The sequence below is a fragment of the Molossus molossus genome, unplaced genomic scaffold (assembly GCF_014108415.1).
Source record: "Molossus molossus isolate mMolMol1 unplaced genomic scaffold, mMolMol1.p scaffold_m16_p_7, whole genome shotgun sequence".
Lineage (NCBI taxonomy): Eukaryota > Metazoa > Chordata > Mammalia > Chiroptera > Molossidae > Molossus > Molossus molossus.
Genome location: NW_023425401.1, coordinates 23,965,683 through 23,988,509, shown reverse-complemented (window position 1 = coordinate 23,988,509; position 22,827 = coordinate 23,965,683). Strand labels below are relative to the sequence as shown.

Sequence of the window (22,827 nt, the reverse complement as noted above, 5' to 3'; positions counted from 1 at the left end):
ATCTACACCTACTTGATAAGGATTTTCTTTTTTTTTTTTTTTATCCTCACCCGAGGACATTTTTCCATTTTTTGTTCAGGTAGAGTGGGAGGGAGAGAGAGGAACAGATAGAGAGAGAGAAACATCGATGTGAAAGGAACACATCGAGTGGTTGCCACCCACACAACCGACCAGGGCCGGGGACAAACTGCAACCGAGGTACGTGCCCTTAGCAGGAACCGAACCCGGGTCTCTCAGGACCGCAGGCCGACGCTCCAACCGCTGAGCCAAACCGGCCAGGTCCTGTTAAGGATTTTCAAATCGATAAGTTTTGGGGTGCTCTTTGTACTAAAACGGCCAATGTTCCCTTGTAGGCCTGCTCCCCTCTTCTGAACTAGGCCATTCGAGCAGCTTTATGTCCACAAAGGCAGCAGGTGTCAAGTTACAAGAGCTGTGTCACTTTTAATGAGGAAATAATATTGGCATCAGATTTTCAAAACAAGACTAATTTCCAGGAAATCAGCCTGGTGCCTTCAATATTATTTCACACTATTTAAAGTTAATCGATTTAATGAAAGGATCTTGGGACCTTCAAGAGTTAGGTGAACACGCGATGACTTGTACAGCACTGCTGTTTACTTTGCACAGAAATATTCCTCGGCTGGTTTCTCCCTCCCTCCTTATGAAAATCTCATAGAACATTGCTCCCAAGGAGTGAAAAATAATTTTAACCTCTGACTAAATAGAATTTTTTCAGAAGTGCTACAATGGTTGATTATTTCATAATGAGCTGATACACAGATGTTTTAATAAATTGGTTGAGATTCTATAATAAAACAATTCTAAGGCTGTATGACTTCTAATCTGTTTTCAGATCCCAGGTCTGTGATCAGTTAATTTAGGTAGTAGATATGGGAATGCCCACCTACCATAAAAATAAGCAAATCCTGCTATTTTCCTATTTCTCAACCCCACCCCATTCTCTCCATAAATCTTCCCATGTACTGTTTATATTTATGTTTTAGTAGCTTCTTTTTGGGAAACATCGTTTTATTTACAATTTTCGTTTGTATTGTAAAATTTACAATTTTCGTTTGTATTGTAAAATATACAATAAAATTGTATTGTATATTTAGTAATAAAGAAAGATAAACACATAAATGATGAAAAAAAGCAATCCACCTGATACCATGGTAATTTCTAACACAATATTATATAAAATGTTCATTTAAATGGTTATTTCTGAGAAGAAAGGATTCTCATGGCATTCAACTCTGCCAGTGGGTTGAAAGGGGCATTAAAACAATCTCAGCTTATTTTTCTTCTCTGCTGTAACTCTCCCACCAGGGTTTGCTGTGGTCTGACCTGCTAGTTAAGGGGCCAAGGAGTCTCACCGGCCTGGCTGCTTGTTTTACACTTTTGCCCTTTTACTCAATTCTACACATCGCACAAAGTGTCAGACTCATTGTATGTCATCCTCCAAACGTTTTAGCCCTAGGAAAACAAGCTTCATGAAGCAGTGGCATGTTTGGGAGTAGAAAAATAAGTTAGGAACAGTCCAAGTCTTACATGTTTTTGCCTCATGACCTTGGACATTCGTTAAAGTCAGCTCCACAGTCTAAAAGCCTCCTATATGATCATGCAACTTATTTGCCAAGTCCTTAACTATGTTTGCTTATCATGTAGTCATCTGTATCACCACTGGTTTAGAGAAATATTGGAAACTTGACTTTATCCTAATCGATGAGGAGAAAAGCTATGCCTTTTTGGTTATTTATTTTCACTCAAATGAAAAGGTAAATGTTGTCTCAACTGCTTAAATAAAGGACACAAGAATGGAAAATAAATTAAAGTATTTCTCTCAAAATGTGTAAGATTTGAGATTCAAGGTTTAGGGCATCTCTTAGACTCATTTAGTATTTTCGGAAGACCTGTGAAAATGAGGACTATACAGTGAAATCTCAAAGTTGGCAGGTAAGTAATTCTGGCTAATGTGCCAACTCGATGGGGGCGATTCAGGCAGATCTCAAAAGAGCCATACACAGTACAATCTAAGGAGAGGGGCGACGTTTTCAGCTCTAGTTAAAAAGAAGTGAGTCCACACCACCCCATCTTTCCCTCCGAAGGCAACTACCAACCCTGCGCACGGAGCAGCTCCTGGAGGATGCTGGGACGCCACGGATGCAGGCCAACCGGGGGGGGGGGGGGGGAAACCAGAGCACAAAGTGCCACTGAACCAGTGATGAGTTTCTGGTTTCTTCTCCCCTCCCGTGCTTCCTAGCCTGGACTTCAAGGCAGCGCCAAACCTGGAACTGTACACCAAGTACAAATAGAGAGTTCTAAGAAAAGCCCTGCCTTTCTGTTTCAAGGTGTCGAAAAGTACGGTCCCATAGGTCGGGGAGAGGGGGAAACATGTCTTCTTGTATTTATGCCCCCAATCTCTCCCATCATAGACAATCCCACAGTAGTGGGTGCCTACATCTACAGTGAAGGAAAGCCCCCTGTCTCACCGGGGAAATGTTTGTCCTAAAAGCATGGATGAATACCTGAAATTTGTTCTATCTCTGTCTCCTTACTATATGGCTCTGGAGGTAGATGCTATCCCAGGAAGTAAAGGGAATCTAAGGACTTACATTTCTAGCCAGAAGAGCAATGTGAGGGCCCTGCGAGGAAAAAACAAACAAACAAATGAGCAAACAAACTTAGGGAGATACTGGGGTGAAGGGAGGCATAAGAAAACAATCCCTAGCCCTGGCCGGTTTGGCTCAGCGGTTAGAGCATCCGCCCGCCCACCAGAGAGTCCCCAGCATGTACCTTGGTTGCAGTTTGTCCCTGCCCTGGGGCGTGTGGGTGGTGACCAGTTGTTGTGTCTCTTTCACTTTGATGTTTCTCTCTCTTTCCTCCTCTCTCCCTCCTGCTCTATCTGAAGATAAATGCAAAAATGTTCTCTGGTGAGGATTAAAAATAAATAAATAAATAAAATGATCCCTAAAGTTGTAGATGATCTCCCAGTGTATTCCTGAGCCTGGGATGAATGGATTTAACCTTGAGAAGCATACTGACAATTTAGAGAATGGAATTAGAGGGTAGCCCACCAGTCAGGTTCCAGACAGGCCTTTGTATCTTGTATACATAAATAAATCTGAATAACATTGCAAAAACTTTGAAAACTGAACTGACGTTAGAACCACAACTCACAGGAAGCAGATCAGACTTTGTGATCTGAACCTCACTGAGTCAAGTACCTGCTAAAAGAACAACAACAGCAACAAGTCAACACTCCCCGCAAGAATTAAACAACACCCAGAGTAAAAGTGATATTTAACATATTCAGGATACAATCCAAAAATGTTTAACATATGCGGATGCAGGAAAACCTCAAACACTCCTAAGGGGAGAGAGAGCCAATGATGCAACCCCTGAGATGATACAAGTGTTGAAATTATTAGACAAGGACTTCACAGTAGCTACTATAACCATGCTCCAAGAAGTAATGGCAGACTCTCTTGAAATGACAGGAGAGATAGAGACTATAGCCTGAGAGATAGAGATCTCTCTCATCGATGTTTCTATCCCTCTCTCTCTCTCCCTTCCTCTCTCTCTAAAATCAATTTAAAAAAAGACCAGATGGGCTCAAGACCAGAATGGAGACGAGAGAGGAAAAAAGCGGTGACCTGGAATATAGCTGAAGACATGATCCAATTTGAACAACAGAAAGAACAAAGTGGGAACAAACCAACAGAGACTCAGAGATCTATGAGATAAGACACAAAGTATCTAAAACATCATCCGAAGGAAAGGAGAAAGAGTGTGGAGCTTAGATAAACAGTTGAAGAAATAATGTCTCAAAACTTCACAATTTGGCAAGACATAAACCAACATATTCATGAAGCTCAGAGAAACTAAAACAGAATAAGCTCAAAGAAATCCATGCCCAGACTCATCAAAATCAAATGACTGAAAACTAAAGACAAAGAAACAAAAGCTTGAAAGCAGCCTGAGAAAAATGATGCATCGCATATTGTGGAGCAATGAGTCAAATGACTGTGGATTTCTCATCAGAAAGAATATTATGTAAAAGACTATGCAAGGTATGGAGGGGAATTATGGATGAATCTTAAACTGCTCACAATTATGGCAGAGGAACTGGACGCATGCATACGCGGCCGTAACACAGGGCCAGGCACTGGGATGCTATTTAGAAAGTATCAACAGAGAGTCACCGGAGTACAAAGGATCAGGCAAATATTTTCGACAGATGGGGAGTTAAAAGGCTTCATGAGGAAATTGCTGCTAAGCTTGGCATTGAAGGAAGGGATTTTATTTTATTTTTAGTATATATGTATTTATATCCCATCGTCTTCCAGAAAGATTTCAAAGTAACTTACAAAAATACATATATCCCAACAGGATATGATAATTCATTTAGGCAATCTGAGTAAAAGTAAAACAAAAAAAAAAGTATGTAAAAATAAACTACAGGTAAGATTAGATGAAAAAAAATATATAAACCATTAGCCCTAGAAAATTGCTAGAAGAAACCACACATTTTCTTGTACCTGACTTCAAGGCCAAAAGAATGAGTCTATTTCTGAACCACAAAATAGGAACAGGCATATTTAGGCACACAATTAAACAGTATGAGTAGAAAGACTCTGGAAAGTGGTCTCTATGTACCATGGCAGGCGGATGCCAGCCTTGGAGGAATAATTTCATGCCATGACAAGGATTCTGAGCTTTATTCTGCGTGAAATGAGAAGGCATTTAATTTTGACATCAGGGAGTAAGATAATCATAGCGTGTCGTTTAGCAGTAATTCCAATACTAGTGCGATCGATGGTTTTGACTGTACTGGGAAGCAACAAGCAATGTATTAAAAGAGAAAAATATATGTCCACCTGTATGTTTTTTGTGTGAAGAAGTGTCTATTCAGATATTCCGATCATTGCTAATCATCAGAGAAATGCAAGTCAAAACCATAATGAGATACCACTTCACACCTGTCAGAATGACTATCATAAACACATCAACAAACAAGAGCTGGCAAGGTGAGAACAGGGAGCCCTCGTGCAGTGTCGGTGGGAATGTGGACTGGTGTAGCCACTATGGAAACAGTGTGAAGTCTCCTCAAAAAATTAAAAATGGATAGCACTTCCATTTGGGAAGATATCTAAAGAAACCCACACCACTCATTCAGAAGAATGCATGCACTTCCATGTTCACTGCAGCATTATTGACATTAGCCAAGATATGGAAGCAACCCAAGGGCCCATCAAGAGACTAGTGGATAAAAAAGTTGTGGTACATATACACAAAGGAATACTACTTGGCCATTAAAAAGAATGAAAGCTTACCTTTTGTGACACATGGATGGACTTAGAGGGTATTATGCTAAGTGAAATGAGTCAGACAGAGAAAGACAAATGTAATATGATTTCACTTATATCTAAAAACAAAACAAAACAAGCAAAAGAAACAGACTTATAGAGAACAGACTGACCATTGATTAAAGGGAGAGGGTTTTGGGGGCTGATAAATATGGTGACAGGATTGAGATGTATACATTGGTAGTTACAGAACCATCACAGATGTGTAAATTACAGCATAGAAAATATAGTCAATAATATTGCAATATCTATGTATGGGGCCAGATGGGTACTGAAAATATTGGGGTGACCACTCTGTAAAGTATATGATTGTCTAACCACTGTGCTGTATAACTGAAGCTAATACAGAATATTTAATGTAAACTGTAATTGAAAAGAAAAAAAAGTTGCTCTCCTAATAATACCTTGCTATATGAATCAATCAACCTTTTACTTTAATTACATGTTTATACCTCCAAAAATACAGAAGTATATAAAAAAGCTTAAAAACTAAATTATGTTATAAATAAGAGACTTGTAATTGATGGCTAATATTAGAGATACACTAAAGCCCCGAGGAGTGACTGAGTGTAGCCACCATACTCCATAATTAAGAGAAAGGCATTAGAGACCCTGCCCTGCTCCACCCCTTAGTGAGTGGCCTTGGGTACGTTGCTAAACTTACCTGGCTTTAGTTTTTAGTTACTCATTTTTAAAAATTTATGATATGGGAATTAATAGTAACTCTACTGACCTCTTAGGGTTGGTAGTAAGGACTAAATAAATGAGTACACAGAACAGAAACTGGTACATGGTAAACACTCCATAAATATTAGGCGTTGTTACCATGGTTTCCTTCAAACATCTCCCGGACACACAAATGTCTTGAAAATTCAATCAGCCTTAATTTAGATAACATTACATATATGGGAGCTGGAAATATTTAAGTTTATAATTTTCTTTTTCATTTTTCTGTCTTAATGGTGTACTTCACAAATGATTCAAGATTAACTTACACTTTAAAGTTATGATTATTTTAAATACAGTAACAACAAACTCATAAATAAAAATTTAATAAGCCCCAGAACACTAGGTCTCTTTTCAAAGAGTTTGCACTCTAAAGTTGTGCTGGATATAGTCTCTTTGCAAAAACAAGTGTCAAAAGAAGTTAAACTCTAGACAACGGCATTGTCTTAGAGCAAGTACAAGATCCAGTCTTCGCAGGAGAGGGTGCAAGCAAAGGCTGGTCAAGTAGCCTGTGCCTGAGCCCAGATGATGCTCGTGCCAAGGGAGAAACCCAGCATTCAAGGCAGAAAATAGTATCTTAGAGAATGGCTCACACAGTGCAAAGGGTTTAGCAGGAGGCAGGTGCTCTTAGGAAACAGAATGACCAAGTATCTGCCATCGCAATACCAGGCAGCAAGCGTAAGGCAGCAGGACAGCGAGGCTTGGCAGGGATCGGCTCAGTACCAGGTCAGACCACAGTTGCCAGTTAAAGGTATTTAACACTGGCAGCTGAGTGGGCACATGGGTTCAGGGTCCTGAGAGGTATTATACCAAGGAAGGTATAAAAAAGGCAAAATAGCCCTGGCCGGTTTGGCTCAGTGGTTAGAGCATCGGCCTGCGGTACTGAGAGACCCGGGTTTGGTTCCCGCTAAGGGCACGTGCCTTGGTTGCGGTTTGTCCCCGGCTAGTTGGGTCGTGTGGGTGGCAGCCACTCGATGTGTGCCTTTCACATCGACGTTTCTCTCTCTCTCTTCCCCTCTCTCCTGCCCACTCTATCTGAACAAAAAATGAAAAAATGTCCTCGGGTGAGGATTAAAAAAAAAAAGGCAAAACACATGTAATGCCTTCCAGAAGTTGTCTTGATTTTAGTAGTAACTTGGATGGGTCTTCACATTTTACCTACAATCATTTCACCCTTTAGCTTATGATCTGTTCATGACTTCCGTCCCATTCTCTGCCACATTAAAGAAAGTTTTAGGAACTCTGTCTTACTTGGAGAAAAAGCACCCAGAGTGACATTGCATTACAACCTCTTTGGCATTACTTTTCATAAGAGTATCACAAGTAATAACTAATAAACGACTAAACATTTCAAAGCATCAACAGAATGCAGCCTTTATAACGTGTAAAATGAATACATCCAGGGTGGGGCAAATGTAGGTTTACATTTGTTCACATGAAAATAACACAATAATTAATAACACAAGAATAAACTCTGTGTTCCATGTACTCACAACTGTAAACCTACGTTTGCCCCTCCCTGTAATTATAATGCACAGGGACGTGGCCCAGAGATTAATCCTACCACATCAGGAAACATAAAGATTAAGTCTTCTGAGGTTGTGAAACTATTTCTTCTCCAATACATTGAAATTCTATACTTTGACTTTGTAATGAATAAAGATAACTCAAAATAACTTTTACATGCTTTTAGATATAAAAAAATATGTGAATGAATTGCTAGCCAACCCACATTATGTTCAGTAAAAGAAGATTTAGTAGAAAGCATTTCTTAAAATTGTGATACTACCACCAAAAAATATTTCAGAAATTGACACACTCAAAGCGTTCGGTACTGGCAGCCCAATCCTGTGCAAAGCCTGGGGGGTATCGTCTGGGAACAGAGATCGCCAAAACCACGGTGCCTGATCTCAATGAGTTTATGTCTACCAAAACCTACGCAGGTAAGTTTACAAGTTCTTTTTTAAAATTTATTTTTTATTACAGTATAGTTGACATAGAATATACTATTAGTTTCAGGCGTACAACATGGTAATTTGACATTTACCTACCTCACGATGTGATCACCGTAAGCGTGGAAACTATCTGTCACTGTACAATGTTATTATAATATTATTGACTATATTCCTTGTGCTGTGAATTACATCCTGTGACTTATTTATTTTATAATGGGAAGTGTGCACCTCGTATTCCGCTTCACCTTTTTCACCCATTCCCCCACGCCCCCTCCCCTCTGGCAACCATCAATTTGTTCTTGGTGTCTATGAGTCTCTTTCTGTGTTTTGTTTGTCCATTTATTTTATTAGATTCTATATATATATATGAATCATATGCTATTTGTCTTTCTCTGTCTGATTTATTTCACTTAGCATAGTACTCTCTAGGTCCATCCACATTGTCTTAAATGGCAAGATTTCATTCCTTTTTATTGCTGAATTATATGTATATATCTCCCATATCTTCCTATGCATCTATCAATGAACACCTAAGTTGTTTCCATATATTGACTATTGTAAATTATGCTGCAATAATTAGAGGGGTACATATATCTTTTTCAATTAGTGTTTTGTTTTATTCAGATAAATACTCAGAAGTGGAATTGTTGGGTTGTAGGGTAGTTCTAGTTTTAGTTGTTTTGAGGAAACTCCATACTGTTTTCCATAGTGGCTACACAAATTTACATTCCCACCAATAGTGCATAAGGGTTCCCTTTTCTCCACATCTTTACCAAAACTTGATATTTGTTGACTTTTTGATAATAGCCATTTTGACAGGTGTAGAGTGATATATCATGTGGATTTGATTTACATTTCCCTGATGATTAGTGATATTGAGCATCTTTTCATATGTCTGTTGGCAATCAGTATGTCATTTTTGCAGAAATGTCTATTCAGGTCCTCTGCCCATTTTTTAATAATTTTTTTTTTAATGTTGAGTAGCATGATTTGTTTATATATTTTGTATATTAATCCTTTATTGGATATATCATTTGCAAATATCTTCTCTCATTCAGTGTGTTGTCCTTTTGTTTTGTTGATGGGTTCCTTTTTAGTTTGATGTAGTCCATTTTTAAGTTTTGCTTTTGTTGTCCTTACCCAAGATGACATAGCCAGAAAAATTGCTGAGACCAATGTTCAAGCATTTACTCCTATGTTTTCTTCTAGGGGTTTTACATTTTCAGGTCTTACATTTAAGTCTTTAATCCATTTTGAGTTTATTTTGTATACAGTTTAAGAAAGTTGTCCTGTTTCATTTTTCTTTTGTATCTGTCCAATTTTTCTAACACCATTTATTAAATAAATTGTCTTTACATCATTATATGTTCTTTCCTCCTTTGTCATAGATTAATTTACCATATCAGTGTGGGCTTATTTCTGGGCTCTCAATTGTCTTCCATTGATCAATGTATGTGTTTTTGTGCCAGTAATGTACTGTTTTGATTAATATAGCTTTAGTATAGTTTGAAGTCAGTAAGCATGACATCTCTAACTTTGATCTTCTTTCTCAAGATTGCTTTGACTATTTGGGGTCTTTTGTTGTTCCGTATAAATTTAGAATTATTTGTTCTAGTTCTGTGAAAAATGCAAATTATATATATATTTATCCTCACCCGAGGACATTTTTCCATTTTTTGTTCAGATAGAGTGGGAGGGAGAGAGAGGAAGAGAGAGAGAGAAACATTGACATGAAAGAGACACATTGAGTGGCTGCCACCCTCACGACCAACCGGGGCCGGGGACAAACTGCAACCCAGATACGCGCCATTAGCAGGAACCGAACCCCAGTCTCTCTGGACCACAGGCCGACGCTCTACCCGCTGAGCCAAAACGGCCAGGGCACAAATTATATTTTGATAGAAATTGTATCACATCTGTAGATTGCTTTCTTTTCCTATTTGTGCAGAATATATTTTTCTATCCCTTCACTTTTAGTCTGTATGAGTCTTTGATTTGAAGTGAGTCACTTATAGGCAACATATAGATGAATCTTGTTTTCTTTTTTCATCCATTCACCCACTCTATATCTTTTGATTGGAGCATTTAGTGCATTTAAATTTAAAGTAATTATGGATATTCACTTATGGCCCTTTTGTTAATTGTTTTAATTTTTGTAGTTTTCTGTTCCTCTCTTCTCTTGGCCTCCTTCCCTTGTGGTTTGCTAGTTTTCTTTAGTGTTATGTTGGGTTCTTTTCTTTTTATTTCTTGTGTATTTTTTGTAGGTTTTCAGTTTGTGGCTGCCATGAGGTTCACTTTTAATTATATATATATATATATATATATATATATATATATATATATATATAATGATATATATATCACTTTTAATTATATATATATATATATATATATATATAGCAATCTATTTTAAGTTAATAGGTGTTTAAGTTTGAGTGCATTCTAAAAGTGTTACATTTTTACCCCTTCCACGATTTGTGTTTTTGATCTCATATTTTGATCTTTTTGTTTTGTGTATCTCCTAATTGCTTATTGTAGTTATAGTCATTTTTGCTACTTTTGTGTTTTAACCTTCATACTAGCTTTCTAAGTGGTTGATCCACCGACTTTACTATATATTTGCTTTTACCAGTGAGATATTTTCTTTCATATGCTTCTTATTTAAGGTTATGACCTTTATTTTTGCCTTAAAGATGACCCTTTAACATTTCTTTCAAAGCTGGTTTAGTGGTGATGAACTCTAGTAATTGCTTCTCTGGGAAACTATCTTTCCTTCAAATCTGAATAACTTTGCTGGGTAGCTTAATTGCAGCTTCTTTCATTTCAGCACTTTAAATATATCCCACCACTCCATTTTGGTGAGTAAAGTTTCTGCTGAAAATCAGCTGGTAGCCTTATGGGGTTTCCCTTGTATGTGACTAGTCATTTTCCTCTGGATGCCTTCAGATTCTCTTAATTTTTAACTCTTGCCAGTTAAATTATATTACATCTTGGTGTGGCTCTCTTTGGGTTCATCTTATCTTTTTTTGTTAATTTTTTTCTTTATTGATTTGAGAGAGGGAGGGGGAGAGAAAGAAAGAGGGAGAGAGAGAGAGAGAGAAACATCAACGAGAGAGAACACTGATTGGCCATTTCCTGCATGTTCCCCACTGGGGATTGGGCCCACAACCTGGGCATGTACCCTGACCAAGAATTGAACAGGCGACCTCTTGGTGCATGGGCTGATGCTCAATCACTGAATGACAATGGCCGGGCTTTGGGTTCATCTTATTTGGAACGCTCTGTGCTTCCTGGACCTGAATGTCTTTTTCCGTCTCCAGGTTAGGAAAGTTTTCAGTCATTATTACTTCAAATAAGTTTTCTGCACCATTCACTTTTTCTCCTTATGGGATTCATATAATGTAAATGTTAGGACACTTGATATGGTTCCAGAGGCCTCTTGAACTACCCTTGCTTTTTGCTTTTTACTTTTTACTGTTCTGATTGAGTGATTTCCACTATTCTTTCTTCTAGGTCATTAATCTGTTCTGTATTATGTAATCTGCTCTTGTTTAGCTCTAGCATATTTTTAAATTTTCAGTTATTGTATTCTTCAGCTCTGATTGGGTCTTCCTATATTTTCTAATTCTTTGTTAAAGTTCTCATGTGTTTTCTATTTTATCCCTAGGTCGGTGAGTCTACTTATGACCATTACTTTGAATTCTTTATCAAGCACATTAATTATCTCTGCTTCATTAGGATTTTTTCCTCCCTAATTTTTTTTCTCTTTCATTTGGATTATCTTTCTCTATATCCTCGTTTTGTTTGACTTCCTGTGTGTTTGTTTATATGAATGAGATGACACAGCTACTTTTCCCAGTCTTAGAAGAGTGGCCTTGTGTTGGAGCAACCTCTGTAGAGATGTGTGTGTGTGCTGGTTCCTTTGGCAAGCTGGCTGGAGCTATAATGGGCATACACAGTTCTGGGGGAGCACCCTGACAGTTCAGCTGGCCATGTCTGGAGTGGGTCCGAGGCAAGGTATCCCAGGATATGCAGCTTGGGGGATGCTCTGGTGGGTTGGCTGGTCAAGTATAGAGCCAAAGTAGCCCAGGGCATGCTGTGGCAGCCTTGCAGGGTGGCCAGAGTGTTTAGACTGATCTCCCACCTGCACTATGTAGGTGAGGGGTAATGTTAACAATGGTGCTAGCTTGGCCCCTCTCATTCTGGAGAGTTTCTGCAAATCCTGAAGGGTTCTTGCAATTATTCACCTGTTTGGCAAGTGCCTTGTGGTTACTAAATTTTTTTTCTTTTTTTTCATGTGTAGTCTAGGTGGCCTTTAAATTGCTATTTTTATTCTTCTTTTAAAAAAATTTTCACTGAAATTATTTTTCCCCCTTTTTACTTATTTATTCATAAATATTTATTTTAAAAACTGAGAAGAGATCTAACTAATATCATCTTGACACTTTCAACACATTTTCTTTCATTTTTTTATGTTGACACTATTACAGTTTTCCACCATTCCTCTCCCCTCCACCCAGCCTGCACCATCCATTGGTTAATAAAATTATACAGGTTTCAGGGGTCCACTTTAAACTACTTTTTTATTGCTGAGCCTTAGGGTATATAGGTCTGTGCACAGGCTCTCGGTGCTATCCCTCCCACTGCAGATGACATTTCCTTGGTGACCACATCTCCTACCCTTCTCTATGTGGTTTCTCTGTCGTTTGTTTGAAGTTGTGGTTCCTCTGTTGTTTGTTTGAAGCTGTTCTATCAGTCCTCAAGGGTTCTTCTGGAGGAACTGTTCTATATATAGGGGTATATTCAGTGTCTTTGTTGGAGGAAGTGCTCAGAATTTTCTTACACCACCATGAACTCCCATAAGCTCATCATTTCAATGTAATATAGTTAGTTCTTGGATAAAGCTATGGAATTCTGAGGCTGAACTTTTGGACTAGTTAAGGTTGGGGATGGGGTGGAACAGTGGAGAAAATGACAATGTTCAGGTTATGGAGGAAGGGCAGCATGAAATAAGTCTCAAAAGATGAGTTGTGTTATTCAACTAAAAAAAAAGAAAAGTTTATTTGGATAAGAAGAAAGTACGTGAAGTGATGAAAAAGAAGTAAGAGATGATATTGGTGAAACTGGAAGCCTGATTCAAATTATATTTTACCAGATAGGAAAAAAATGAAATGATTTTAAGTAGAAGAATATCATAGTGAGATTAGCATTTCATGTGATCATTCTGAAAAAAAAAAAAAAAAGTGAAAGATGAATTTAAATAAAAACATGGTGCTAGGGAAAGACTGGTATGGTTACTGCTGAGAATGAGATATAAAAAGAATGGGAATGAGAGAGAAATAAAATCTAGGATAGTGGCATCTGGGATGGCAAAAAGGAAAAGATTTCAGAAATATGTCATATCATTAGGTTGGCCTGGTGACTGAATTTGAGGGGATGGAGAAGTATAGGATGATTCTCAGATTTTTAGCTTAGGAAACACTGGGTGCTTAATACTAACACATTCAGTATCACCCAGGGAGGAGCAAGAGCTTTGGAATGTTGCGAGAAGTCAGTATTTGGGGAGGAGGGGCAGGGAGGTAGATGGAGTCCGTTTTGGTTATATTAAATTTGAGGTTTAGCATGGTCACTCCTCACTTAAAACTTTACCGGGCACCCATCACTTGTAATATTGGTGGTGGGAAGGCTGCAGATGCAGATACAATATAAAATCTGACCGAGTTTATGACCTCTAATATCTTACTGGCACCCTCCTCCCAAAGCTGATTTTTAAAAAATATTTTTTCTTCCTTTTATTGATTATAGAGAGAGAGGAAGGGAGAGGGAGAGACAGAAACATCAATGAGAGAGAACACCTATTGGCCGCCTCCTACATGCTCCGCACTGGGGATCGGGCCCACAGCGTGGGCATGTGCCCTGACCGGGAATCGAACCGACGGCCTCTTGGTCAACGCTCAACTACCAAGTCACACTGGCCAGACCCAAAGCTGCTCTTTTTGCTCCCCCCTAAAAAAACAAAACAAAAACCATATTGTCAACAGAGTCAGGACATTTGACGTGCTCAGGAGGAAGGACTGGGGAGGAAGAAGACACAGAGAGGAAAACCGTTAAGCTCTGGAGTCCAGACTAAAGAAAGGCTCTCTGTGAACTATTTCGGTGTGAAGTCTTCTAGAACGGTCTCTTTAGTTACGGTGTGCTTACTAAGATGGTTCATAGTTATATGGCCAAAATCCATTCTCTGTTAACTCAGAGACTATTAAAAAACTATAAACAAGGGAATAATTAAGTGTCTGTTGACTACCTTAGTGTGAGATCATTGAAAAGGTCATCAAAATAATTACTAAGTATATATTTGAAGAGTTAATTTTAAGCTCTTTGGATTTTGCTTTTTCTGATATTTGAACTCAGGATTGGTGAAAATTGTAAGTAAATATTACCTTAATTTTTCCAATTACTTTTTTATTGTGGTAAAATATAAGTAACATAAAAATTTCCACTTTAATTATATTTAAATATACAGTTCAATGGCATCAAGTGCATTCACATTGTTGTACAAACATCACTGCCATCTCCTTCCAAAATTTATATTACTGTGATTTTTTTAAAAAGTATTAATTGATGTAAGCATCAAGGCCCACTTATCACCTGCCTTTCCATTTTATATATTCCGCTTACAGAAAAACGGAACTTCTGCTGTGCTCTAAAATTATATCTAGAGCAATTTCTGCATAAATTGAAGATCGGCTTATGGATGTTTAAACTCAGCAAAGAATTTTAACATTCTACCAATTCTTATGTTCTATAAGAAAAACACTATGTTATTGAATCTAAGCACAGAACACTTTTTAGTTGAACCATAGCAAGGCTATGAATACTAAACATTCTCTTCGGTTGGAGTGAAATTTAAAGTTCAGATTCCATGTGGTTCTAGGAACAGTAGAGTATGCCAGAGCGGGAAATAACAATAATAAGCCATAGTCTAGTACACTTCTTGGCCCTCTGCAGACTGTAATAAATGTTTTATATGAATGAAAGTACTTAGAAGGAGAGAAAATTAAATGTTATATAAAAATGTATTATTAATTTAACAACTGTATAGATCATGATAATTAATAGGCAAAATGAATGTCCAATTACTAGTGGAAAGAAAACAACAAATGCATTACAAGTCCTTGTGTGAAACAAGCTAAAATTATTCTAAGACATTAATTAGATGTGCATAGGCACACGCTTTTAAAAACTGGAGCAAAGCAGTCAGTGGCTTAGCAAAGGTCACACTCTGGAGGGGCGGGGTCACAAGGATGGAACGGAGCCTCTCAGGTTGAGATCCACGGTGGGGAGCACCCAGAAACTGTGCAGACAGAGCCAGGCCACCTGGGTTTCAGTTTCTCCTTGGCCACTTATCATCTGCGTGGGATCAGGCAAACTACTTAACCTTTGTCTGTCTCATTGCTTTATCCTAAAAGGAAGCCAATCATAAGTTTCTGTGCGAATTAAATGTGTCGAGACAGGTTTTTGTGTCTCACACTGCACATGGCACAATCTAACAGCTTAATAAATGTTAGCTGCTATTACTGCCATTCATCCTTCATGATTCAACACATAACACAAAAACGAAATTCCCCTTCTCCCTGAGAAGAGTTCAAAATAATAGAGTACTAAGGGAAGGTATTTGTTTTCATGGTTTTCCATTTATTCTCTGTGACTTAGGGCTGATAAAAAGTGGCCTTTTGTGAAACAGAGAATAAGGCTACTGCCACCACCACTACCATCCTGCATTACAAACACCATCACCACGAGCACTGCAATGACCATCACCACCGTCACCGACGGCACCCCCGCCCGCTCACCACGACCACCGTCCCCGACGGCACCCCCGCCCGCTCACCACGACCACCGTCACCCCTGCCCGCTCACCACGACCACCGTCACCCCTGCCCGCTCACCATGACCACCGTCACCGACGGCACCCCGCCCGCTCACCACGACCACCGTCACCCCTGCCTGCTCACCATGACCACCGTCACCGACGGCACCCCGCCCGCTCACCACGACCACCGTCCCCGACGGCACCCCCGCCCGCTCATCGTGACCACCGTCCCCGACAGCACCCCCACCCGCTCACCACGACCACCGTCCCCGACGGCACCCCCGCCCGCTCACCACGACCACCGTCACCCCTGCCCGCTCACCATGACCACCGTCCCCGACAGCACCCCCACCCGCTCACCACGACCACCGTCCCCGACGGCACCCCCGCCCGCTCACCACGACCACCGTCCCCGACGGCACCCCCGCCCGCTCATCGCTACCACCGTCCCCGACGGCACCCCCACCCCCGCCCGCTCACCACGACCGCCGTCACCGACGGCACCCCCGCCCGCCCATCAGGACCACCGTCACTGCTTCACCCCCCACCTCACTTGCAACAGCAGCAACACACCTTTAACTTCCATATGAGTATAAATTTGAACTTAAAAGTGTCATTGGGAAATGAACAATAACAGACAAGATGTAAGTGTGTGTATGCTGGTAAGAGGCAGAACAGGAAATTTTTATTTTATATATATATATATTTATTTTAGAGAGGGAGGAAGGAGTGGAGAGAGAGAGAGAGAGAGAGAGAGAGAGAGAGAGAGAGGCTGGGGGAGAAACATCCATGTGAGAGAGAGACATCGCTCTGTTGTATCCTGTGTGCCCAGACTGGGGATCCAACCACAGTCTAGGTATGTGCCCTGATCAGGAATTGAACCTGCGGCCTTCTGGTGCATGGGATGATGCTTCAACCAACTGAGCCACAAGGACTGGGGCAGGAACAGAAAATTTTTCAGAGGGTGTTTGGAACCGTGTACAGAGATAGTAAAAGGCATAAAAAGTAACCAGTCTAGAGTAATTTTTCACATAAGACAGTTTTATACTGTTGTTACAGAATTAATAAATTTCACAAACTTGGGGTTCAAGTAGCTAAAAGGAATATACTAGGAAAAGACTGTAAACAAAGACTGAGTCAGTAGCCTCAAGGTAAAACCACTGGAAACATACAATTAAAACTTCCCTCTTATATCCAAGCTGTGCTGTTTAGAATCATTAGCTAAGGTTGTTCAAACTGTGGCTAAAAGAATGGCCTTTAATTAGAGTCCTGGGTTCGAGTTCCATATCTGCTACATATCTGACCTTGAGTAAGTTATTTAACCTTGCAAAGCCTCAGTGTTCTCCATCTGAAAAATGGTGATAACCATTATTTAGAGTTTGTATAAATAAATACTAGTATAATGTGCTATGTCGATTATACTCAATTAAAAAGATATATGTGATAGTAGCATTTAGCACAATGCTTATGTTACTCTCATATTAAGACCTCCCCTGTCACTCTCTAAAACAGTTTCATGCCCAATCTTAAGGTAAGAGGGAACATTGATTCATCTCTTTCTCTCATCCCTTATCCCTCACCCCAAGGGAACTCATTAGCAAATTCTTTCAGTTTCAGTTCCAGAATGTAGCTCAAATCCATCCACTTCGCTGCCACTATCCCTGCCCAGCCCTAGACGACTCTGATAGATCCTGTCCCAGCTGCTAGTCAGAACAATCCATTTTCCACATAGCAGCCAAGGTGAGCTTTAAACGTATCAATCAGGTGATGCTCAAAGCCTTCGACAGCTTTCTGTTACACTTCCAATCAGACGCTAACTCTTTACCATCATTTTCTACACGACCTGACCCCTGTCCATCTTTTACTTTACTTCTTATCACTTTCCCTCGTCTCTAGAAACTTTGGTCACACCATCCTCCTTACTGTTTCTTTAACACACCGATCTGCAGCTCTTCGTCCACGGAGGCCACCCACACCCACTGCCTCCTTACTCCACCCAGTTCTTCTTCATTGTTTTGCCTTGTTTTTCCCACAACTCTTATAATCTGAAGGTATAACTATATGTCTATTTACATTTATTTAATCTGCTAATACCAGAAGTAAGTTCCTTGAAGACAATTATGTTACTGGCCACAGACGATTCCCTGTTGTATTATTTCAGTGTTCTATTATCACACATGATCATGTTCCTAGTCCTAGTACCAACAGCAGTGCCTAGGATATTTTTGTAGTAATAAAATATCCATTATACAAATGAAAATCAAAATTTGGGAGGGTATTAAATGTCTGACATAAATAATATCTCATTATGGAGAAAACTATAGGGGCAGTTTTTCTATAGAGTAGGAAGCCCTCAAATGCCCAAATGGAGGCAAAAGAACAGATGGGAGACTTTTGTCTGAAGGTCTCATATACAATTTCCTCATAAGCTATTCTGAAACCAGTACAAGAAAGGTTAAGAGAAACCTTATCAATTGTGTTCTGTTCCAGAGCGTATAATTGATCTGCAGTACTTAAAGGTTATACTTTGGCTAACACAAACATTCCAAAGCTAAATCATTGTCAAGGGCACGTAATGCCCAAAACCTGAACGCAATGGTTCTGCCACGTAAATAAGAAAAACATGGTGATAGGCTTAGGCATTATGATTATTTACTTGTAGAAGTATGGGATTAGTTATAAGAGTATATAATACCCAGAAAGCAAAAATGAAAGTGACATCGAATTTCAACTATACTCACTGTGCATGGGGTCTGCATCCATGGTTCCCCATCGATCTGCATCGGCAAAGACTTGCTAGTCCTGAAAGGAAGAAAATATTTCCTTTTAAGTAAAACAATGAAATTTACCTAACAGACTGCATATGTAAGATATAAGATGATGAGAACAGGAAATGCAAATAAGGTAACTGCTGGGCTCTGAAGTTATCTATTTTATTTTTTAAAATTATTTTTATTAATTTATTTTTGTTACAGATGTTTCTCCTTTTTCCCCCATTGACACCCTCCTTCACATCCTCCCCCATCCCCAGCTTTGTTGTCTATGTCCATTGGTTATGTGTACATGCATATAAGTTCTGTGGTTTCTCTCTTCCCCCCAACACCCCCTCTTCTGAGGTCTGTCAGTGTGTACCCTACTTCTATGTCTCTAGGTCAGTTTTGTTCATCAGTTTGTTTAGTTCATTATATTCCACAAATAAGTGAGATCATGTGATATTTGTCTTTCTCTGCTTGGCTTGTTTCGCTTAGCATAATATTCTCCAGGTCCCTCCATGTCATCTCAAATGATAAGAGATCTTTCTTTCTTACAGCTGTATAGTATTCCATTGTGTAGATCTGTTTTAAAAGGGACTTCTACTCTTGCTTATTAATGACTACCCTAAAAGGTACCTTGATCACAGGGATGTTGAACTTTGTGGTAAATGTGGTGATATAAACAAAAACTCTGATGCCAATAAATAAATAAAAGAATGTAGGGTATATGTTTAATGGTAAAATCAGAATTCCTACAGCCAGAAGAGACTCTTTGTTCTTATGCAAACCTGGAAAAAATATGTCTGACATCTCAGACGTCCCAGTATCAACACTTTCATCAAAATAACACCAAGCATATCCATGCTTTGACCTTAGGGTCATATATACTTTTTTTTCTACAGGTGAAATTTTGGAAAAAAATGTTTCTTGACAAGGTTTAAATTTAATATATATATATATAATTATAATTATATTATAATTATATATATAATTATATATATATTCTATATATATAATCTTAATTTGTAATAATTATTTAATGTTATAGAAAACCTGGTGCATTTTGGTCCATGAAAAACTTTTAGAATGCTCAACAGTGTTTTCACTGGGAAATTTGCCCAGTAGATACTTCGACGCTTCGGTAAACCAAACTGAGTGTGACCCAGATTAGAGGGGATGAAATTTATATGTTAAAATTATATCCATGGTCTCAATATGGGAGTATCTAATCCCAACGAGCCTGATAAGGAATGGCTAACCAATTTTCATCATTTTGAAATATATCAGTATTGATCATTGATAACGTGAGGCACAAGTAAGACACATGTTGTTATCAGAGTCCTACATACTTTGAGTCCGTTTGTGGTTACGTCGCCCCCCCCCCCCTTTCAATTATGAGGAAAGCACTACCTGATGACCACCGAGGAGCACTGAGCCAGCCGCCTCCCTGCACTTTTCAGTCCCGTGTATATTTGCCCCATCTCCATGGCTCCTTCCAGACCAACGACCTCCAGCAGCTGGTCACTGAGATCTGAGGGCAAACAGAAGCCTCGTGAGTTAGCGCGTAGGCATACGTGTACCCTTGAATGACATGAGATATTCCGGAGCTGAAAAATGAAAGCTACTTCCCAAAGAAAGCTGCTCTGTCTCAGATTCTGAAAGTAATGAAAAGATGGCCTATTTATGAAATTCTCAGTTTAACTCAAACTTGAGGTGCTGTGGGAAAAGATCTGCTGTCAGCTTATTCTAAAACAAAATGGGAAGAATGGGTTGTGAGCCAAATAATGCCAAAAAATGTACCAGTAGTTTTTAACATCAACAAACTTAATGTTATTCCACATGTATATGTGGAACATTATACATCCCACATCAGACATTTGGCAGCAAAACACACATTTCAGCACTATAAATAAAGTATGAAGATATGCTGTCAAGTATGATTTTGTTAAATTACTCCGACAAAAGACCTAAGAGATCATGCAATTACAGCTCTCATTTTCGAGATAAGAAGACCGAGTCTCTATATCACTGAGTGACTTGTGAAGTCATAGGGAATTCCGTGCAGAAGTTCAAAAAACAAAATTAATTTATTGAAATGTTTTCTTGATGATAGGAATATGCTAGGAAAACACTCATTGGAAGTAGACTAGGTAATTAGCGCAGTACATTTTGTTAAACGGGGGACGGTTGAGAGAAGCTAATAGTAATAGACATCGCTTGTTGAGTATTTACAAAGTGCCTGCCACCAGACTAATCACTTTCTATATATCATCTCATTGGCTCCACCTGAAAACCATTTGAAGGCAAATATGATTATTCCCATTTAGAGACAGAGAAGCTGAAAATTTAGCGACATTAACTAATTTATTCATATCCACATACCTAGGAAGTGACGGAGCCAAAGTTCGAACTCAACCATGTTGATGCACAGCCACTAGGCTATATTTGATAAGGCAGCCATATCAAAAGAGACTTTCAACATTACAGAAAATATCTCTTACCCAGGAAGGGAGGTTGGGAGGGACTCTTTACTAAGCCAGAAAGCAAAGTTGCACCCACATCAGGAGAATCCCACGAACCCAGCTCTGACACAGCCCATCAGCTTCCCTATGGAGCTCAGAATGCTTGAACCTTTACCTTGGAGGTGAAATCCTAGGTGCACGTGTATGGTCCTTTTATTTTAATATTCTCATGGATTTTCTAATGTATATAAGTTTAGTATTGTTTTAGTAGCAGAAACAGCTGGAGGTTGTGTCCTAGAGTGGGTGGGTGTGATGATTCTCCAAAGTAATCTTGTAATAGCTGGTCAGAGCTGAAGTTCTACTTGAAGAAAAACAAGCAAATGTGTTTTATATGGACTCCATTTTGTATGGAAAACCTTTATTCTCCGCAAATGAATCCATTTTAGCATGGAGTTCAGAGACTTTTCAGAGTAGTTCAAATGTGCGGCAAATAGCATTTTGAAATCCCCAAATTTGTTAGACCTGTGATCACTAGCAAATTTAACATAAACCTTTGAAATAGAAAGTGTGACCAAGTATTTTTATAAGTGAATGGATGGGGGAAAAATTTATATATAAAAAGAGAGAGCAGAAGGGAGAGATACAAACATCGATTTAAGAGACAAACATTGATGGGCTGCCTCCTGCACGCCCCCTACTGGGGATCAAGCCTGCAACCTGGACATGTGCCCTGACTAGGAATCGAACCGAGACCTCTCAGTCCATGGGACAATGCTCAATCCACTGAACCACACCAGCCAGAAAAAATATATATTTTTAAATTTTAATCTATAGCTGCAGCATGAAATTTCTCTAAACACAACCTTCCTGCCACAAAGTCAAATGTTAACAAGTCACAACCATTGAGAACATTCACCTTGCTGTTCTGAACCCTATTCAGACTTATTTTTTGATGAAACTTATTCTGTTTCTCGTTTAAATTTATGTCGCCAAGAACAGATGGACAAGGAATGGAAACATATTCTTTCAGCTGTAGCCGGCACTGAAATGTGCTTGGCTCTCCAGCCTGGGTGTTAACACGCGTGTTCCTCAGATATGTCAACCAGAAAGCCCCCCTGTGGCAAGCACTGAAACCCCAGATGTGTGTCTGGTGATATTTATAAAACAACCACCACCACAACAAAATTGAAGTTCATCGTTAGTATTACACATTTGTACTGCCTGATTCGCAAATAGGTGAAATGTTATGCTAATTTTTTTGTAATGATCTGGTTGATATGAACTATTCTACAAGGAACAAAACACGTTCTCACAACAGTTAATCTGTGAGCCCTAACTTTCCCATGAATCACAGGGATTTTCTCCACCCACACCATATTGCTACTGTCTACCACCCTCCTTCTCATTTTCTTTCTTTCTTTTAATTTGTCTTTGTTTTTCTCCTAGCAGAAATGTCCTGATATTCAACCCTACCATTAATAATCATTAATGAAGATAGTTCTTATGGGTTTAGAAGACCTACACTTTCAGTTTCATGTTCTTCTTATTTTGAATATGTTTTTATTGATTTTAGAGACAGGAAGGGAGAAGGATAGAGAGAGATAGAAACAACGATGAGAGAGAAACATAAATCGGCTGCCTCCTGCATGTCCCCAAACAGGGATTGAACTTGAAACCCAGGCATGCGCCCTGAAC

General features: G+C 39.2%; 1 protein-coding gene across 5 annotated transcripts in view; it reads right to left on the bottom strand.

Annotated features, from left to right (window-relative positions):
- Nucleotides 1-22,827, bottom strand: part of DGKB (diacylglycerol kinase beta) — a 589,512-nt gene that overhangs the window by 11,889 nt on the left and 554,796 nt on the right. For all 5 annotated transcript variants that reach the window (XM_036246648.1, XM_036246646.1, XM_036246647.1 and 2 more), the window contains 2 exons: nt 20,081-20,201; nt 18,659-18,719 (listed from right to left, as the gene is read on the bottom strand). In XM_036246648.1, coding sequence (XP_036102541.1) covers nt 18,659-18,719; nt 20,081-20,201 — 182 coding nt within the window. The remainder of the gene's footprint in view (nt 1-18,658; nt 18,720-20,080; nt 20,202-22,827) is intronic.